Genomic DNA, 16,608 nt, shown 5'->3' on the forward strand with positions numbered 1-16,608 from the left:
AGCGGTGCGGCTCTGCCCACCACCCCCAGTGCAGCTCTGACTCTGTGGACGGCCCCGGCGGCAGATCTGAATGTCATCAGCTGCGACTGCGGCTCCGGCTCCGAGCACAGTCCGGGCGGCTCCGGCTCCGGCTCCAGCTCCGGCTCCGGCTCCGGGCAGCAGCTCACGCGGCGTATCACAGCTCTGGGGTGCCCGCCGCGCCGGCGCCGGTCCCGGACAGGGTGTCAGCGCGCTCCGCTCCTCTCCTCCCCGGCAGCTTCACAATACCAGCGGGCCGCCGCCGCAGTCACTTCCCCGGCGGCTGTGACACGCGGCGTCAAGCTCTGTCTCTGTCCCTGGTAGCCGTGTCACTGCGGCACACGCACGCACACCGCAGCCGGGCCGCGCGCTGAGAACTGGGCCGTGGCCCGGCGGGCTCGGTTACCGGCCTCTGACCGCACGGCACACAGGAGGCGGCGCTCCGCCGGCCGCGGCTGCGCCCGCTGGTCGGTGCAGGTGCCGCTTACTGTGTCGGCAGGGTCGGACTGACGGTGGTGGCGGGGGCCGCTGTGGTCCGGCGCCGGCCGCCCGGCCGCCGGCGCCGCTGCTGTCGGTGCCGCCGCCGGCCTGAGGCGCCGCGCGCCCGGCCCCGGCCGCGGCGCCTGCCTCCGGTGCGCGCCCGCTTCCTGCCGCGGCCGCGGGGCCTCTGTTTGTTACCGGCGCCGCCGCGGGACGGGGCCGGGTCGCCGGGAGCGCCGGTGGGCCTGACGCGGCCCGGCCGGGCCCGGCCTCTGGGCCTGCCGTGGCCGCCGGCCGGCCTGGGCCGACCCCCAGGCCGCGGCCGGCGGGGGCCCGGCCGGCCGGTCGGCGGCGGTCCGGAGGCGGCCGCCGGCAGCATGGCCTGCCGGATGGCCCGCTGGTCGGAGCAGTCCAGGTTCCGCAGGAGACGCCGCACCTGCCGGAACACCTGTAACACGCCGGAGACGCCGGGCACGGCTGTCAGACACGCCGGATGTCCGCTGACAGGGTCCGACACCTGCTGACACCGTGTGACCACCTCCCCGGGCCGGTCAGAGCGGCACATTATACAGGACAGGCCGACCGGCCGGCACGTCACTGACATCAGTTGACAGGGCGCCCGACACGAACAGGGCTGACGTCACACACCGACCCATATCTGCCGGGTATGCATTCAGCTACATGCATGGGGTGGGCCGCATTCAGCATGGTCGCCATGCAAAGTCAAGTGGTCCGGATTGGAGTGAGTCTTCAACTAACTCGTTCTCAGTTTTCACAAACAAAACAGCGAGACAATGAGAACCGACACACATGCCACACGTTCATTGACTATTCCGTACTTAGCATCACCCTTACACCAACATCCTGTCCGGCGGCCCTTTGAGCACACACCGGTCACTCACCGGCGTCTTTTTCCAAGGGGTGATGAAGGTGGGCACCAGCTGGTCGCCCTCGCTGCGCGCCATCACCAGATACTTGGTGCGCCGCTCCTGCAGCTGTGGGCAGCACGCCGAGTCGTGCGTCCAGCGGAACACGGGCCGCCGCAGGCTGCGACGCTCCGTCCGGTTCACAGCCGACAGCTGCGGCTTGAAGAAGCGCGCCTTGCCGGCCAGGATGCGGTCGGGCCGCACCCGGCGGAACCGGGTCCGCACCGCTGGGCGAGGAGGGGCGAGAGGTCAGCGGGAGGTGGTGGGGACACAGCGGAGTAAGGTCAGCTTAACTGGTAGTGTTCCGCGGCGACACTACACAGACTCGTCAGAATGAACTGCATTCAGAAAACCATCAATATGTTCTGGTAGGCGCTGTAAGAGATAGTGTGTGCTCACTGCTTATCTTCCATATGGCCGGCGGCCAAAGTAAACAAGGTGAAAATGAGCCAACATCTATAACCCGCAAGATTTCCAGGCAAGAATCTCTTTCACTGCACATTCGTCTCAACCGTGAGTGACAATGCATATTAAAAGTGAATTCCATTCTGACGGACCATTTCGTGGGCGGCTTAAGATCCGCTTATGCATGACTTCTTATTCGGTTTGTTAGGAATGGCGCTACTCTGTTTAGAGTGATGTGCGATAAGCCCGCCTCGGCACGTCACCAGGTGAGGGAGGGTGGAATTTATTGGACACTCTGACGGTCACCGCTGAAACATCCAGTCCTGCACACGGCTGTCAGCTCCCGGAACGGGGACCGACGCTTTGCCACCTATCTGACTATCGAATTAAGTTGAAAGGAGCCGAGCCGAGTGAACTTTCGATCGAGTTAACCAGCCCCCGGAATGCTGATAAGAACCCGTTCAAAGACGGCGGGCTCGTGTGGGCACGCCTCCGCCCACGTCAGCGTCGGCCGCCGCCGGTGTCCGCACACGTCCCGCGTCTGATCTCAGCGGCCGGCTTACCTACGTCCGAGCGGCAGAAGTGGTCGAGCATGTTCTCCTTGGTCTCTGGCTGGTTGCACGCGTTGCATGCCTCCGACGGCGGCTCCTCTGCAACAGGCAAAGAGCCGCGGTCACGCCAGCACCGTTCAGCTGTGAGGTGAGGGCGGCGGGGCCGGCCGGCTCGCCGAGCCGACAGATTACATCGCGGGCGGCGCCGGCCGGTGATACGAGCCTCACAACTCGTCACGGTCGGGACGGGTGAGGCGCGGCCCGGTGTCAATGTATATGGGAGGAGTTGGCCGGTGTCGGGGTTAGGAGGCCGCAGTGGCCGGTGTGACCCGGTACCCGGTGTCAGTGTATATGGGGAGGTGTTGGCCGGTGTCGGGGTGTGGGAGGCCGCAGTGGCCGGTGTGACCCGGTACCCGGTGTCAGTGTATATGGGGAGGTGTTGGCCGGTGTCGGGGTGTGGGAGGCCGCAGTGGCCGGTGTGACCCGGTACCCGGTGTCAGTGTATATGGGGAGGTGTTGGCCGGTGTCGGGGTTAGGAGGCCGCAGTGGCCGGTGTGACCCGGTACCCGGTGTCAGTGTATATGGGGAGGTGTTGGCCGGTGTCGGGGTTAGGAGGCCGCAGTGGCCGGTGTGACCCGGTACCCGGTGCCAGTGTATATGGGGAGGTGTTGGCCGGTGTCGGGGTGTGGGAGGCCGCAGTGGCCGGTGTGACCCGGTACCCGGTGTCAGTGTATATGGGGAGGTGTTGGCCGGTGTCGGGGTTAGGAGGCCGCAGTGGCCGGTGTGACCCGATACCCGGTGTCAGTGTATATGGGGAGGTGTTGGCCGGTGTCGGGGTGTGGGAGGCCGCAGTTGCCGCTGTGACCCGGTACAGCGGCGCCGCCGTCTCGCTGTGGATCGCTGGCGCGCTGAGTCTATCTGTTAGGGCCGCTCTGATCAGATGTGTGGCCGGCGTCGGGGCGGTGCGGACCGCGCCATGTGGGGACAGATGCCACTGTCCCCGCCACACGGATGCCATGAGACAGCTGTCGCGGGGCTGACGCCGCCACTTCGCTGGAAGGAAACCATTTGAATGCATACATGAATACTAACCGGGCGGGTCGGCCGTTTGTTTCTTTATCCGGGCCGAGACCGGGCTGTAGCTCACAGGGGAAAGCAGATCTGCGGCCGGACAGGCAGCAATATCGTCCATCTCTTTGCAATTTTTAGTAGCAATTAATTTCATCTAGACATTTAGCGTTAATCTAATAAAGGCACGATAGACGCTTCTCTTTCGAGAGCAATAATGAAAGGATGAAGAGAAAAATTTGTCATGATCAAATTCCTTCCCAGTCGCACGGCATATATTTATTATCATTTTTCCTGAAAACGGCGATTTTTCACTCACATATTTCCAGGGATGATTAATTTATGTAGGTATCTTCATTAACGCTTCTTCCCTTTCTTTATGTTCGACAGCAATGCGAAATGATTAACTTAGGTACCTACTGCAAATGTTTCAAACGAGACCGCGCCTCATGGTAGGCATGGAATAAGAGACGATACCAAAAGAACAAGCTTTCTTAGGTATGGACTTAATAAACAGACAGGATGTTAATAATTAAACTTCCTTTCTATCGCAATCAAGTCGTAAGTAATTGTGAGAAATCCTCAAAGAGGGGAAATGGCCCGCCGCGCCTCGGCCGGGGAGTGTTATATTGCTGCCGCTAGATGACAGTAGCTGTAGCGCCTGTGGGTATGCTGTACCGCCATGCACAAAATCCGCGAGCGACAGCCCCGGACTGAGAAAAGAGGACCGCAAGTTGCAGTGGACGGTTTTCATTAATTTTCCAGTGCTTTTTGGGACACACAAGGGTTTCAACAACATCAGGAAGAACAGACAATTGACAAATATTCGTGGATGCTTCACGCCAGCTGCCCTAGGCTATGCTCCCCGGTCCGATAAAACAGTTCGTTGTCCGTTTATATGGCCTTCATGTGTCTTTCCTATATGTGATGCTGAAGCTTGATATTGAGATGACGACACAATCGCATAGTGCATGGAATATCTTAACTTTTAAAAGATGTAAGATATTGAGAACGGATGAAACAAGTGAAAATGCCTAGCTCCCCGACTGTCCGAGACGGATAAAGGTAGGCATTTAAATCGAGCTCCTCTTGAACCGAACCACCATACCATGGCAACAATATAGGCAGGTACGGGTACCTACTCAGCACAATATTCAGTACGTATTGTGACCAGGCCCTGCAGATACTAACCGATACAGATAAAACCAATGCAGGGACCCGCCAATTCGCCACCGTTCCTCACCAATACCCCATAACCATATCTGTCCATATCCGTATACCCCAGAAGCTGTGCCGTACCGCAGAGGTAGGAGACGAGCGGCGGGCATAGAGCCGCCGCCAGTGCCGCCTCTCTCATGCTAATCGGGCGGCGGTGCAGGTCGCGCCAGCTGCACGGAGGCCACGGACGGCAGGCTCGGGAGGCGCGGAGGCGCGCCGTGCTGCAGTAATGCGGCTCGGCGGAGGTCACGGTCCCCACAGCAGCGCCAGTCGCAGCCGGCTACAATTTATTAGGCAATTTCCCCAGGGGCAGCGTGCATGCCGCCGTCGCTGCCGTAATCAGTACCGGGCGCGGGTACAGATAGGCGCGGCCGGCGGCGCCGGCGCCCTCTGAAGGCGGCCATCGGAGCCGATCAAGGGCCGCCGCCGACCGGCCGCCGATCGGATGCCAATTCGACCGAATGTAAATGTTGACACCGGAGCCGGCCGCGGTCCGCGGCGCCGGCGGCGGGCGGTCGAGCCGAGTCGCCACCAGTTGAAGGGCGCCGCGCGCTGGTCCGACACCGGTCGGTGTACGGTACACCGGCCCGGACCGGCTACCGTGACACCGGGCGACAGGCTCGCGCCGGTCCCCTATGCCGGACGGGGGTCGACCATCCCATCCCTGACCAAAGGCTATTCCAATGGGCTGGACGATTCAATTGGTGCGCATTTGCAGTTAAATATTGCACACAAATAGCATGCTTCCTGCACTGAAAACTTTTCTTTCTTTTTTACCTTTTGAGGTGTTGGAACTTTTTACCCATTTACCCAATTTTATCACTCGGCTAGAAACAGGATCCTACCAGCTTTATTTTCGATGTATCCGACTATAAATCAAGCTGCCCTCGCATTTAATATATGCAGATGTTGTCAGGTGAATAAGAAAGAGAAGGCTAGCCATTATTCACTCGGCATAGCTGAAGACGTAGAATAAGAGATCACCCTGGCGAGTGCTGAAGACGCATGTGCTTGGAGGCGGTTGCGCTCTACCTCTTTTCGAACTCATGGTATGCTACTTTAAGGACAAAAAATGCTCGATTAAAATAATTAAATGAAATGCACTATGCAGGTAAGTTGTGAGCTAGATACACATAAAGGTGCACTGTTCAAGATACCCTACGGCCTTATCTAATGCTAGCATGTCCCGAGAACATTTGGTTGTGATAAATTAAAGTTACTAATGTAGTCATTTACCTACCTGACTTTCTTACATCATCTTTTATAAAACGAAGCACACATCTTTTATAAAACGAAGATCCTAGAAGTTAATAAAGTACAAAAACGCAATGCAATACGTAAACCTGATTGCGCAACAAGATGTTGCAATGCTGAATATAACATGATAACGTGTAACATAGTAACAATAACTGCACCCAACGAACATCGAGCAGGCCTCTACGCTAAACTAGACAGTACCTACGATTCATGGACATCGATGCACCATATCATCCAACTTCTAGTAACTAACAGATGACGGGCGTTCGACCAGGCAGCATGCAGCCTTCCGATACATGTGTTGTGTCCGTCTGTCAGCGTATGTGTCGGCCACCGGTGGCCGTCTGTCAGCGCATGTGTCGGCCACCGGTGGTCCGTCTGTCAGCGCATGTGTCGGCCACCGGTGGCCGTCTGTCAGCGCATGTGTCGGCCACCGGTCCGTCTGTCAGCGCATGTGTCGGCCACCGGTCCGTCTGTCAGCGCATGTGTCGGCCACCCGTGGTCCCAGACAGCCAGTTATGACCGTGCTCACCCGAGGGCAGCTGGGGCGTTCCACGACAGATCGACCAAGCCATAACACCCTACCTCTCAGATTTTGATGAAATTGCGTCCAAGGGGTTATCAGTACCGTAGATTCTTAATCTCTTATTTGTAGCGTCATACTACGAACGGTTTACGAGTTATAGCCAGAGGCATTTTCCAAAATGCCCAGAGTAACCCTCTTTTAAACTCGTATTATCAAAAAATATAGCCAGTAACCTACATTAATATGCATATCATTGGAATCCTCATTGACTGTAGAAAATTATTCAACCAAAATATTTTGAAAAATTTTCAAAATCACGATTTTTTGAAATAATGAATTTTTGATTTTCGATTTTCAAAAGGTGGCCATTTAATTTTTGACAAAAACATTATGCCAAAAGATGCCTCTGGATATGAAAATTAAATGTCCAAAAAATTGGAGACATGTTTTGCCTTTAACTTTTTATATAATTTTTTGTTTACGACAATGTTTGTGGTAAAAGGGAACATTTGTGATGCCTTCCAGAGCCAACCATTCTCCTACCCTCATACCCTCGAACTGTTTCATGAAAATTAGAAATAAAAGCCTGGCACTCACACCACACTTACACAACAGGCATGCGATTATATTGAATAATTTTTGCTTCACTTTCGCTGTAGCTTCGAACATTGTTCAATGACGGTCAAAAAATTAATTTTGAGCTGAACACTGATATCGGCTGCCTCGCATGTAATTCTGATATGCTTCTAAGCAGCTTGCACTGATGAAACGTTACACTGGCGGATCCAAGGGGGGTAGGGCCATGCTCCCCCCAAGCCCGTTTGCCCCCCCCCCAAAAAAGACCCAAGTTTTAACATTGCGCCTATGGTGGTGCATGGAAAGGAAGGGGCCATTCCGGCCATTTGCCCCCCCCCCCCAAAAAAAAAACGTCCGGCTGGATCCGCCAATGAAACATTAGGAATTATCAAAATTGTGAATCGAACGTTGTGGCCGGACATCCCTACACAACTTCCGTTCATAAGAGCCGAGGCTGTGTTAGAGTCAAATGAGGAGAAGGCTCTAGCTAGTAATCGCATGAAGTTCGCTCTGTCCTTGTAATAATGGACTTTCAGTAATTTTGATGAATAAATTTGCCACAAAAAAAAATTATACGAGTACCAAAATGTGGCATTTGAAGGTAATTGATTGCAATTGTCAGGGGCGTGACCAGGTCAGAGTGGGTGGGGGTGACAAAGTTACCTACAAGTACTTGAAAACTCGCCGATATTGTATTCTGTTTTCTTGGAACTGGAAACATCTCTAACGTTTTGAAATTAATGCATTTCGAGGTAGTGAGTGGCTTGGGATGATGCTCCATATTTCACTAACATTCACTTTATTAGTATTGTTATTCCCACCCGGCCGAAGGGGAGGGTTTGATGTGCAGCCCCAACGGTTTTCTCGATATTGTTTGCAACGCTGTAAGGCTGGAGAGCTGAAAGTTGACACACTTCAACATTGATTTAATCCGAATCTGTTGACACCAACAGAACAGGCTAAGGTCAGCTTACTGACCTATGACGTCACAAATAAACATCGGAATGATGCAAAAAGTTGCAGCTTTGCACTGTGCTATCAGTGTATGGGAACCTTCTGCAGGGGATGAAACAAGTAACGGCAGTAACGGCTCTTGAGATTTCACAACATAAATTCCTCCAACTTTCCTAAATTTTCACCCGAGCTCAGGCTGGTCACGTGACTTCACTAATATAAGTCAATGGGAAATATTGAAACATTGAAACTGTTATTTAGATGCCGAAAATGATCCAAATGACGTCAATGTGACGTCATATTCTGCCGTTTTCGACCCAAAAAAGGGTTTCGCGGGAAGAGCTGTCAGGCCTATAGTTTTGCAAATACAGAAAAATGATAAAGACATAAAAGCTGTAGAATTGACAGGGCTACAAAACTGCTATCTCGGATTTTTGAAATGTTTTGATTTTGACCCCAAAAATAAAAAAATAGATTTTTTGGATATAATAGTCGTAAAATCCAACAAGTTTTTGGAATTTCGCACAAACCGGAATATATGTGATAGCCCTTACCGCCTGCCATCCACATACCAAATTTTAGATTGATATTATATTCAATACATATTCTGCCGATATTATATATAAACATATTCTGCCGTTTTCGACCCAAAAAAGGGTTTCGCGGGAAGAGCTGTCAGGCTTATAGTTTTGCAAATACAGAAAAATGATAAAGACATAAAAGCTGTAGAATTGACAGGGCTACAAAACTGCTATCTCGGATTTTTGAAATGTTTTGATTTTGACCCCAAAAATAAAAAAATAGATTTTTTGGATATAATAGTCGTAAAATCCAACAAGTTTTTGGAATTTCGCACAAACCGGAATATATGTGATAGCCCTTACCGCCTGCCATCCACATACCAAATTTTAGATTGATACCTCTTTTTTGGCGAAGTTATAGCGAAAAAACTGTTCAAAATTGATGACGTCAAATTTTCAAACTCAATTTTTAGCAATTCTAGACGCCGTAGCGCAAAGCAAAGACCACCATTAGACTTCCCGTGACGAGCTGCATCGAATCAATACCCATTTTATGCAAAACTATCAACTTTAAAATTTGACCTTTTTTGGCCTGACCTTGACCTGACGTTGACCCGACCTTCACCAGAAAGTGCCCTAAGCCGTACCTGATAGTCTTATAACCAACACCATTGAATTGGAAATGAAAAATTGGCCATAAAACATGCATCACACAACCTTAGTAAAGTTGGGCTCATGTGACCTGACCTGTGACCCTTGGTGACCTGACCTGTGACCTGACCTGGTATTGTCAGTGACCTCTAATAGCAACATATCTACTAGGCAACTGACGCACTATCGCTGATTCTCGACAAAATGCGTTTTCCTCGGTGTTATAGCGCATTCCCTAGTAGACCCGTGAACGGTGAAACATTTCATCTTTGACCTGACCTGTGACGTCATCGGTGACCCCGAGGTCAATTAAATTTGGTTTCCTTCGACAAATTTGACAGGCCTTTCGAACGCCGTTTGAATTTTGCGGATCCGTCCAGTAGTTTCGGAGATACGAGGGGGGGGGGGCAAAAAATAGCCCCCCCCCCCACCAGGTCACGTTATAAACAGACCCCACCGGGGCGCGGGTTAAGCGTCTCTAAAAAAATTAACAGCGTTGCACTGAGCTCTTGATCACATTTGACCGTACTCCGTTCAGACCGGTTGACAGTTATTGTTAATTTTTCCACTGTACGACGAAATTCAATGTTGTATAGCGACCTTTAGGGGAAAAACATGTTTTTAATATTTTCATCATTGAAAGTCAATGCGTTCACAAGACTTTTGCTGCAAAAATAAATTGTAAAAAAAGATGGCCACGTTCTCAAAATTTGATTTTTATAAATCAATTTCATGTTTAAAAAATTAAAAATCAAAATTTTCAAAAATAATTGATGTCACGAAAATCTTTGGTTAATTCTTATTGTGATGATATGCAGTTTTACATGAATCTGATGGGTATTTAGCTAAATATGTGGGGATGAAACTTAGAGTTTTTATGATAGCCGTTAAGTTGCCTGGGGCAATATCTCCCAAAGTATTCGACGAATGAGATTGAAAATGTCACAACACGAATCGCCGGGCAAGATAACCCCAAAGACGAATTTTCATCAGAATATGAGAGGTAGGGTGTTATTTCGCGATTTTTTTGGTCGAACTGTCGTGGAACGCCCCAGCTGTTCGTGTCACCGCCGCCATGCCATGTGCCTGTACCCGTCCGGGTCCTGACCGAGCCATGCAGAGTCTACCCAGATCTACCACCAGCCGGCCACCAGAAGCTGCGAGCGAACACCGGCTACCGATCGAGTGCGGAACATTCGGCGACGTCCCTCCAGCCGTCAATGAGCGAGCCTTCAGACCGGGGCGTCCAGCCAACGAACAAACTAACTACTCATATACCGCCGCAGAGCAAACAGTCAGAAAGAAGAAGCGGCCCCGAGCGAGCCTCCCCGTGCGGGGGAGTCTGGGAACAGACCGCCGGCTCCCGAGCGAGCCTCTCCGTGCGGGGGAGTCTGGGAACAGACCGCCGGCTCCCGAGCGAGCCTCTCCGTGCGGGGGAGTCCGGGGACAGACCGTCGGCTCCCGAGGGAGGCGGGCCTGAAATGGGCTCTATCGATCTGGGCAGGATGTGGGAGATGAGGCGGCCACACCGCGGAGGGGTCGCCGTCCGGGCAGGGACCGCGCCCGATCGGGAGACTCGAGCGCCGCTAGCTAGCACAGTGTGAGGGAGACAGGTCTGAAGAGACAGAGCGAGCGACAGAGACCGGGGAGGGGGTAGCATGCGGTCCGGGTGGGCGGCGGCCGGTCATGCGGCGCTGCCGAGGGCGGGCAGCTCGCCACTTACGGATCACCAGCGGGCCGCCGCCGTCATCCTCCCACCGAGTCACCTTCTCTGCAATACACAGGACACGGGCTGAGTCTCACAGAGGCCGCTCGGCCGCCGCCGGCCACAGACGACAGCGAGAAAGTCGCCCGTCCAGGACGATTCAGGAGTCACACAAGCAGGCAGAGGCATGGTGGGTTTCTCTGCCCGGCGCTGCAAAGGAAATCGCATCATACATGCTAGCGGCATGGCGGTGCACAGCACGTTAAAAGTTATCGGTGCAGCTGACCGAAACGGTATAATACATGTACAGATACAAAGGTGGTTCCACTTGGTTGGTAAATGGCAACGAAAAATGCGAGGATATTGCAAGCGCAAGTAGTTGGTAGCAAGAAACGGAAAACCGTAAAAACTGCCGGTTAATCAGTTCTACCCAACACAAAGGAGGTGCATCTGCAGTCTCCCCTTTCCCAGTATTCCTCATTTCTCTGACATTTGCGATTGGCGAACCAAAAACAATTTACTTACATTGCAACTGGCGACCAATGCATACCTACTCGTATACATCCGATTATATCCGCACATTGAATAAAGAGTGAGGAAATTCAGATATCAATCCCCCAACTGGTGCTATGTTAAGATAATGAACACCAGAAATTATGGGCTCTAAAAATGGTACCAAATAGCCTTTAATTCGGGTCGGTTGGGCGTCCATCGGCGCCTGTGATCGGCCCATCCCGTGTATGGCGCCGCACGGAGCTCAGACTCGGCCCGCACTCGGCCCGCTGCACACCAGGATTAATGCCGCGCCCGAAATGGCCCGCAGCCGCCTCCGAAGGCCGCCAGAAAAGACGCCGACTCGGTGATCACCTACAGATCCAGGCCGATTCAGAATCAGCATTTGGAAACTGAAATGCAGCCGCTATGCATAACGCCGATTTAATCTAAAGATTTTGGGCTATTTTTTAAGCGTCGGTAAATAATTGAAACCACTATTTGAAAAACGAAACTTTTGCTAACGTGGATAACAATGACAGGTGGCTGCCTCCCGTTGTATAAACGGCCTCGGGCCTCTCTCAGACTTCAATAATTTGTTTGCTTTCTGATATCCTAAGTTAACCCGCGCCCCAGTGGCGGTCTCAGCCAACTTCGCCCTAGTGGGGGGGGGGGGGGCATATGTTACCACCCACCTCTAACTCAAAAACTAAGAGGGATAGAAAGACGCAATAAAAAGCAGTCGATAGCTCTCAATGCGTACGTTTGAAAGTATTTCAGTCATTTTTCATCTTAGAGCAATATTGGGGTCACCAGAGGTCATCAAAGGCCAAAATTTGCCAATGGTCATTATATTTTTCAGAAAACATGCCGTTATCTCAGGAACTATGGTAGCTAGAAAAACGCATGGAAAAGCAACCGATAGCTTTTGAACTCTTCTTTTGATAAGGTCATTATCAAAATTGACCTCAGGTCAACGGTTTAGCCTCCAGAGGGCAAAAACTCCAAAAATAGCTGTTTTTACGAAAAGTGTTTTTCGACAATAACTTTCGACTACAAAAAGCCACGACATTTCTATTGCCAGAATCGTGTTCCTCTCGCCGAGACGCGTCGAATGAACTATAATTTGACATTGAAAGGTCAACCTGAAAATTTGACCTCAGGTCAAGGTCATGACCTGACCGGAAAAGGTCATGTTGCATATCAGTCGATGCGTCTCGGCAAGACAAACACAATGAGACCATCCCCAGCGTTCTATCTCTTTCCAATCTCGAGTTATTGGCAAAAATATGTTTGTAGCCTCAAATGACCTCGGATGACCTTTCTAGAGGCTATCAGCAAAAATGGCACCTTGGTCATCACGGGTGGCTCAAATCATTGTGATTCTGAAATATTTGGACTGTTCCTATGCGTACACACGGATCTAGAGGCATTTTCATTTTTCTCCATTGACTTGTAATGGAAAGGTCACGCCACTGACCTGACCTTAGGTCACGGATATAAGAAATCCGAGATATACAAATTGTGGGCGCCCATAAATTCATGCAATCCACCAAGTTTAAAACCTTTCCGACAAACACTGCGGGCTGGACATGATTGCAAACTTTTTTAGGCTTGGTCAGTTAACTTGACCTAGTGACCTGACCTGACATGACCTGGGGTAAAAAATTTCACACATTGTTAAAAATTGATGTACCAAAAGCTATCCCAAGCGGCGCGGCGCGTAGCAAAAAACGCGACAGGGTGGTAACATATGCCCCCCCCCCCCCCCACTGGGGCGAAGGTTAAGAACTCAAACAGCGATAGCCAATGCCAAAGCGTTTCTGGCATCTTTAATGGGCCATTAGACAGGCGGGAGATGCAGTTCAATCTGATCATATTTCCTCTCTTGTCTGTAGGTTGCCTGGCAAAGTGGCCTGGCCATCGGTTACAAAGTCGCAACCACAGCGTGATGGCAGGCCACCTGCGACCACCAGCAGTTTGTTACATCTTCCAGTTTCTGCCATTTTAATCCGCCACCGTGCAGCATTGCTCTTCGGCATGTCTGAGCGACACAATGAGCGGAAATGACTTGCATCGTTTTCCGTCGCTGGGGTTAGGACGTTGCAAGTCAAGCAAAAGCCTGATGCAACACATGTGCTCCCATGTCTAGTTGCAATGTGATGTTGGCCCTCAACACTTCATAAAAACGGCTTTGACGTGCAGTTTTAATTCAATTCGTAGTATTCTCTAAGGAGATTAATTTGATAAGTTTGTTATCGCTTTTACAATGCCAATGCCGTGCGATATTGTGCCTTTTAGTTTTGACCAGCGGTGGGCACACAAGCCTAAAGCAGACGTAAGGTAAACGATGTCTTTATTATTGTTTTTTTTCGGTTTACCTTGCTCATTATCAGATACGTTCCTTGACATTTTAGCCTGAATTAAATCACTATACCTCGTTGTAACAGACAATGCAGCCGAATCTTTAAGAACATAGTTACTTTTCATAGTCCGGGATAGGTCCATTCAAAATATTTTCGAAAACTTTCCAGCATTCTCCCGTGCTTCAAATTGAGCCTTTTTAAATTGACATAAAAGAATTGCAGAGGTCGTAAGTCAACCGGCAGTGGTATGATGCATTCGTGCATCATGTGTCGTGCCCTACCGTTTAATTAGACCCCAAAATGGTCTGCGTGATGCGCCACCACAATCTTTACATTGCCCTGACGGTACGTCTACGACCTTCGAGAACAATTATAAATAAACGCTGCTTTTGTACGCTGACACAGGCTGTGATTTCAAACTCTGTGCGGAATAATAAAATATAATTAAAATAGCCCTTGCACTTTAGGGGTCGACCTCTCGGTTTTTCGCGAATAGCTCGCGAAAAAGGCAGCCGATCGCGACGAAAACTTCAGTACCAGCAATTTATCCAATTTAACACATATCCTGAAAAGTTCATGACCCTGACCCAAAGGACCTTTGACCTGTGACCTATTTCTCGAGACCATGTTTTGCCGGAATCGCGATTCGGCGTATGTCGGCTCAGATTATCCGCGCGTTTGCAGTCTTTTTGTGTTTTTTAGCGTTCAAACACGTGGAATGATGTTCATCCCATGCATTATGGTGGGTGTCAAGGTCACGTTAAGGTCAGGTCAGGTCATTGACCAGTGATCTTTGATGACCTTGTTTTTCGAGTTTTACAGGTTTCTTGGCTAGCTTTTGGAGCTTATTTTGAATTTGGCAGCCATTTGAGCATTTACGATGTAGTTCTTGTGCCTTCGTGACATGTTACGAAGGTGTCAGTGGTGGTTGACACCTACTATGAATACCCGGCAGGAATCCTACTGGTTGACCAGACCTGGCCCGACCTTACCTAAATGCATTAAGACATCATCTGTGATCAAAACTTACATGATATTCGTGATCAGCATCCCGAAAAACCCCTTAGCAGCCACACGCTACGACGTTCTAACAGGTCCCGATTTTCCCGACTTTTGGGTCATTGACCTGACCTGGAAGGTCAATCAATGACCAAAGACCTTAAAGTTGGGTATTATCGGCCTCCTATCGTCACGGGCAGCACGTTCGTTTTTTCCGCAAAGCTCTAGCTCGATCAGGGGCCGAAAGGCAAGGGGGGTCCAAAATACCCTGCCTGCCCCCCCCCCCCCCTAGCTACGTTCGCGGCTACGTTCCAGTACGAACGAGGGTTAAAGAGAAAAAACGGATACGATGAACGGATGTTGTAATATTAGTCATGTTTTAGAGGACTTGTTGCATTTTCCTGAAGACCGCGCACACCGTCAATATGGAATTTCAAGGTCTCCTTTCGAGACCACAGGCTATCGGCGCTTTGTGCCAGGTGGCACGCGCTAAACTCATTGTCCTCATACCTCATCACTAATCTGATATTGCCCTCACTTAGCAGTACGGTTTCTGGTTTCCTTGAACTCGTGAGTTGAAAAAGCGCGCCCGGTTCATTTATAAGGTGTTGTGACGCGGTGTCGCCAAACATGACAGCCGTGCAACAAACATTCTCGGACGCTAATTGAGAAATGGCATGTTGCACGTGCTACCCATTGCTATAGTCAACCGCACGTGTATTTTTCGGTACCGGATAATGGCATCGCAACATCAAAGACGCAGCCGAACCGCCGAGCCCACGAGACGCCGCTGAAAGAGAGGGAAAAGCTGGCCACTCTGCCGCGGCCGACACGCCACGGAATGGCCAGACTGGCGGCCGGCACGTGTCCGAGCCGGTCGGGATGGAGCACGGCTCCTTTAGCTGCCGGCCTAACAGCCTTCCGGCACGAGAGGCACGCCGGACAATGAACACGTATGGGCGAGTTCGCTCGCCATTTGATAATTAATTGCACACGAACATGCAATACACGACTATTATGTGTAACCTGGCACCATGAGTAATACCTAAACCAACGTCCACTTTTTCGGACATTCCGGAATTCGGATGGTTTTCTGATGCGTCGACGGGCTTGACTTGTTACACCGCACAAACGGAAAAAGCTAATGCGACGCATTTCATTAATATAATGGACTTGTTTCATTCACCTAATTAGCATGCAGATCGCAGCTTATTGGGTGCCTAAATCCTTGCTTAAATCGAACGTCACTTAGGTACTGATGAAACTATTAATTGAGGCTTATAGTCTTGAAACCCTTCATATAAATGTTACCTTTCAGTAATAATAACTTCGTTTTATCGGTAACGCCAAGTGATATAGGTACGTACGCATCAGCCATCAAATACTTGAAATAGTGCATGCAATTTATCGAGAGGTAATGGCTAGCTCGTTACAGAACCATGGATGAGGAGTGAAACGTTTTCTGACGGCTTTCCCAGCTGCAGGCCAGTCGCGCTCTCACGTCGTCTCAGCGGGACTACATGATACCTAAGGATCCGACCCGTCAACAGCCCACCATCGACCCGTCACCGGTGGCGGCGGAGTGAGACAGCTGCTGACGCACCTCGGAATGGCACTCAGCGGTAAGATCATGGATGATCTATCCGTCCCTCGGCAGGACACGGGGTCCATGGCGAGCCACCGGGCTCGGCGACGCCCTCACACATTCCGGAAGTCACCTCTCCATGCTGAGACCTCGTGACAAGTGTCTGCTCGGGTCCGCGAACACCGCCGCACTGACTGACGCGCGGTGGTGAGACATTTGTCACGCGGTGGTGACATCTGCTGACGCCGGCTGACGAGCGGCGGTGACACGCGCTGACAGCACGACACGCTGTCTGCGCGGCGCGACACGG

At 51.2% G+C, this 16,608-nt stretch overlaps 1 protein-coding gene across 1 annotated transcript in view; it reads right to left on the minus strand.

Moving 5' to 3' along the window:
• Window positions 1-347: 347 nt before the first annotated feature.
• LOC122389945 (secreted frizzled-related protein 5-like) overlaps window positions 348-16,608 on the minus strand; it is a 36,932-nt gene continuing 20,671 nt past the window's right edge. Inside the window, exons 2-6 of the mRNA XM_043382458.1 lie at window positions 10,875-10,922; window positions 2,393-2,479; window positions 1,401-1,651; window positions 842-946; window positions 348-524 (exon numbers count right to left, since the gene is read on the minus strand). Coding sequence (XP_043238393.1) covers window positions 348-524; window positions 842-946; window positions 1,401-1,651; window positions 2,393-2,479; window positions 10,875-10,922 — 668 coding nt within the window. The remainder of the gene's footprint in view (window positions 525-841; window positions 947-1,400; window positions 1,652-2,392; window positions 2,480-10,874; window positions 10,923-16,608) is intronic.

This window comes from Amphibalanus amphitrite, unplaced genomic scaffold (assembly GCF_019059575.1).
Source record: "Amphibalanus amphitrite isolate SeventyFive unplaced genomic scaffold, NRLGWU_Aamphi_draft 000020F_arrow, whole genome shotgun sequence".
NCBI classification, from domain to species: domain Eukaryota; kingdom Metazoa; phylum Arthropoda; class Thecostraca; order Balanomorpha; family Balanidae; genus Amphibalanus; species Amphibalanus amphitrite.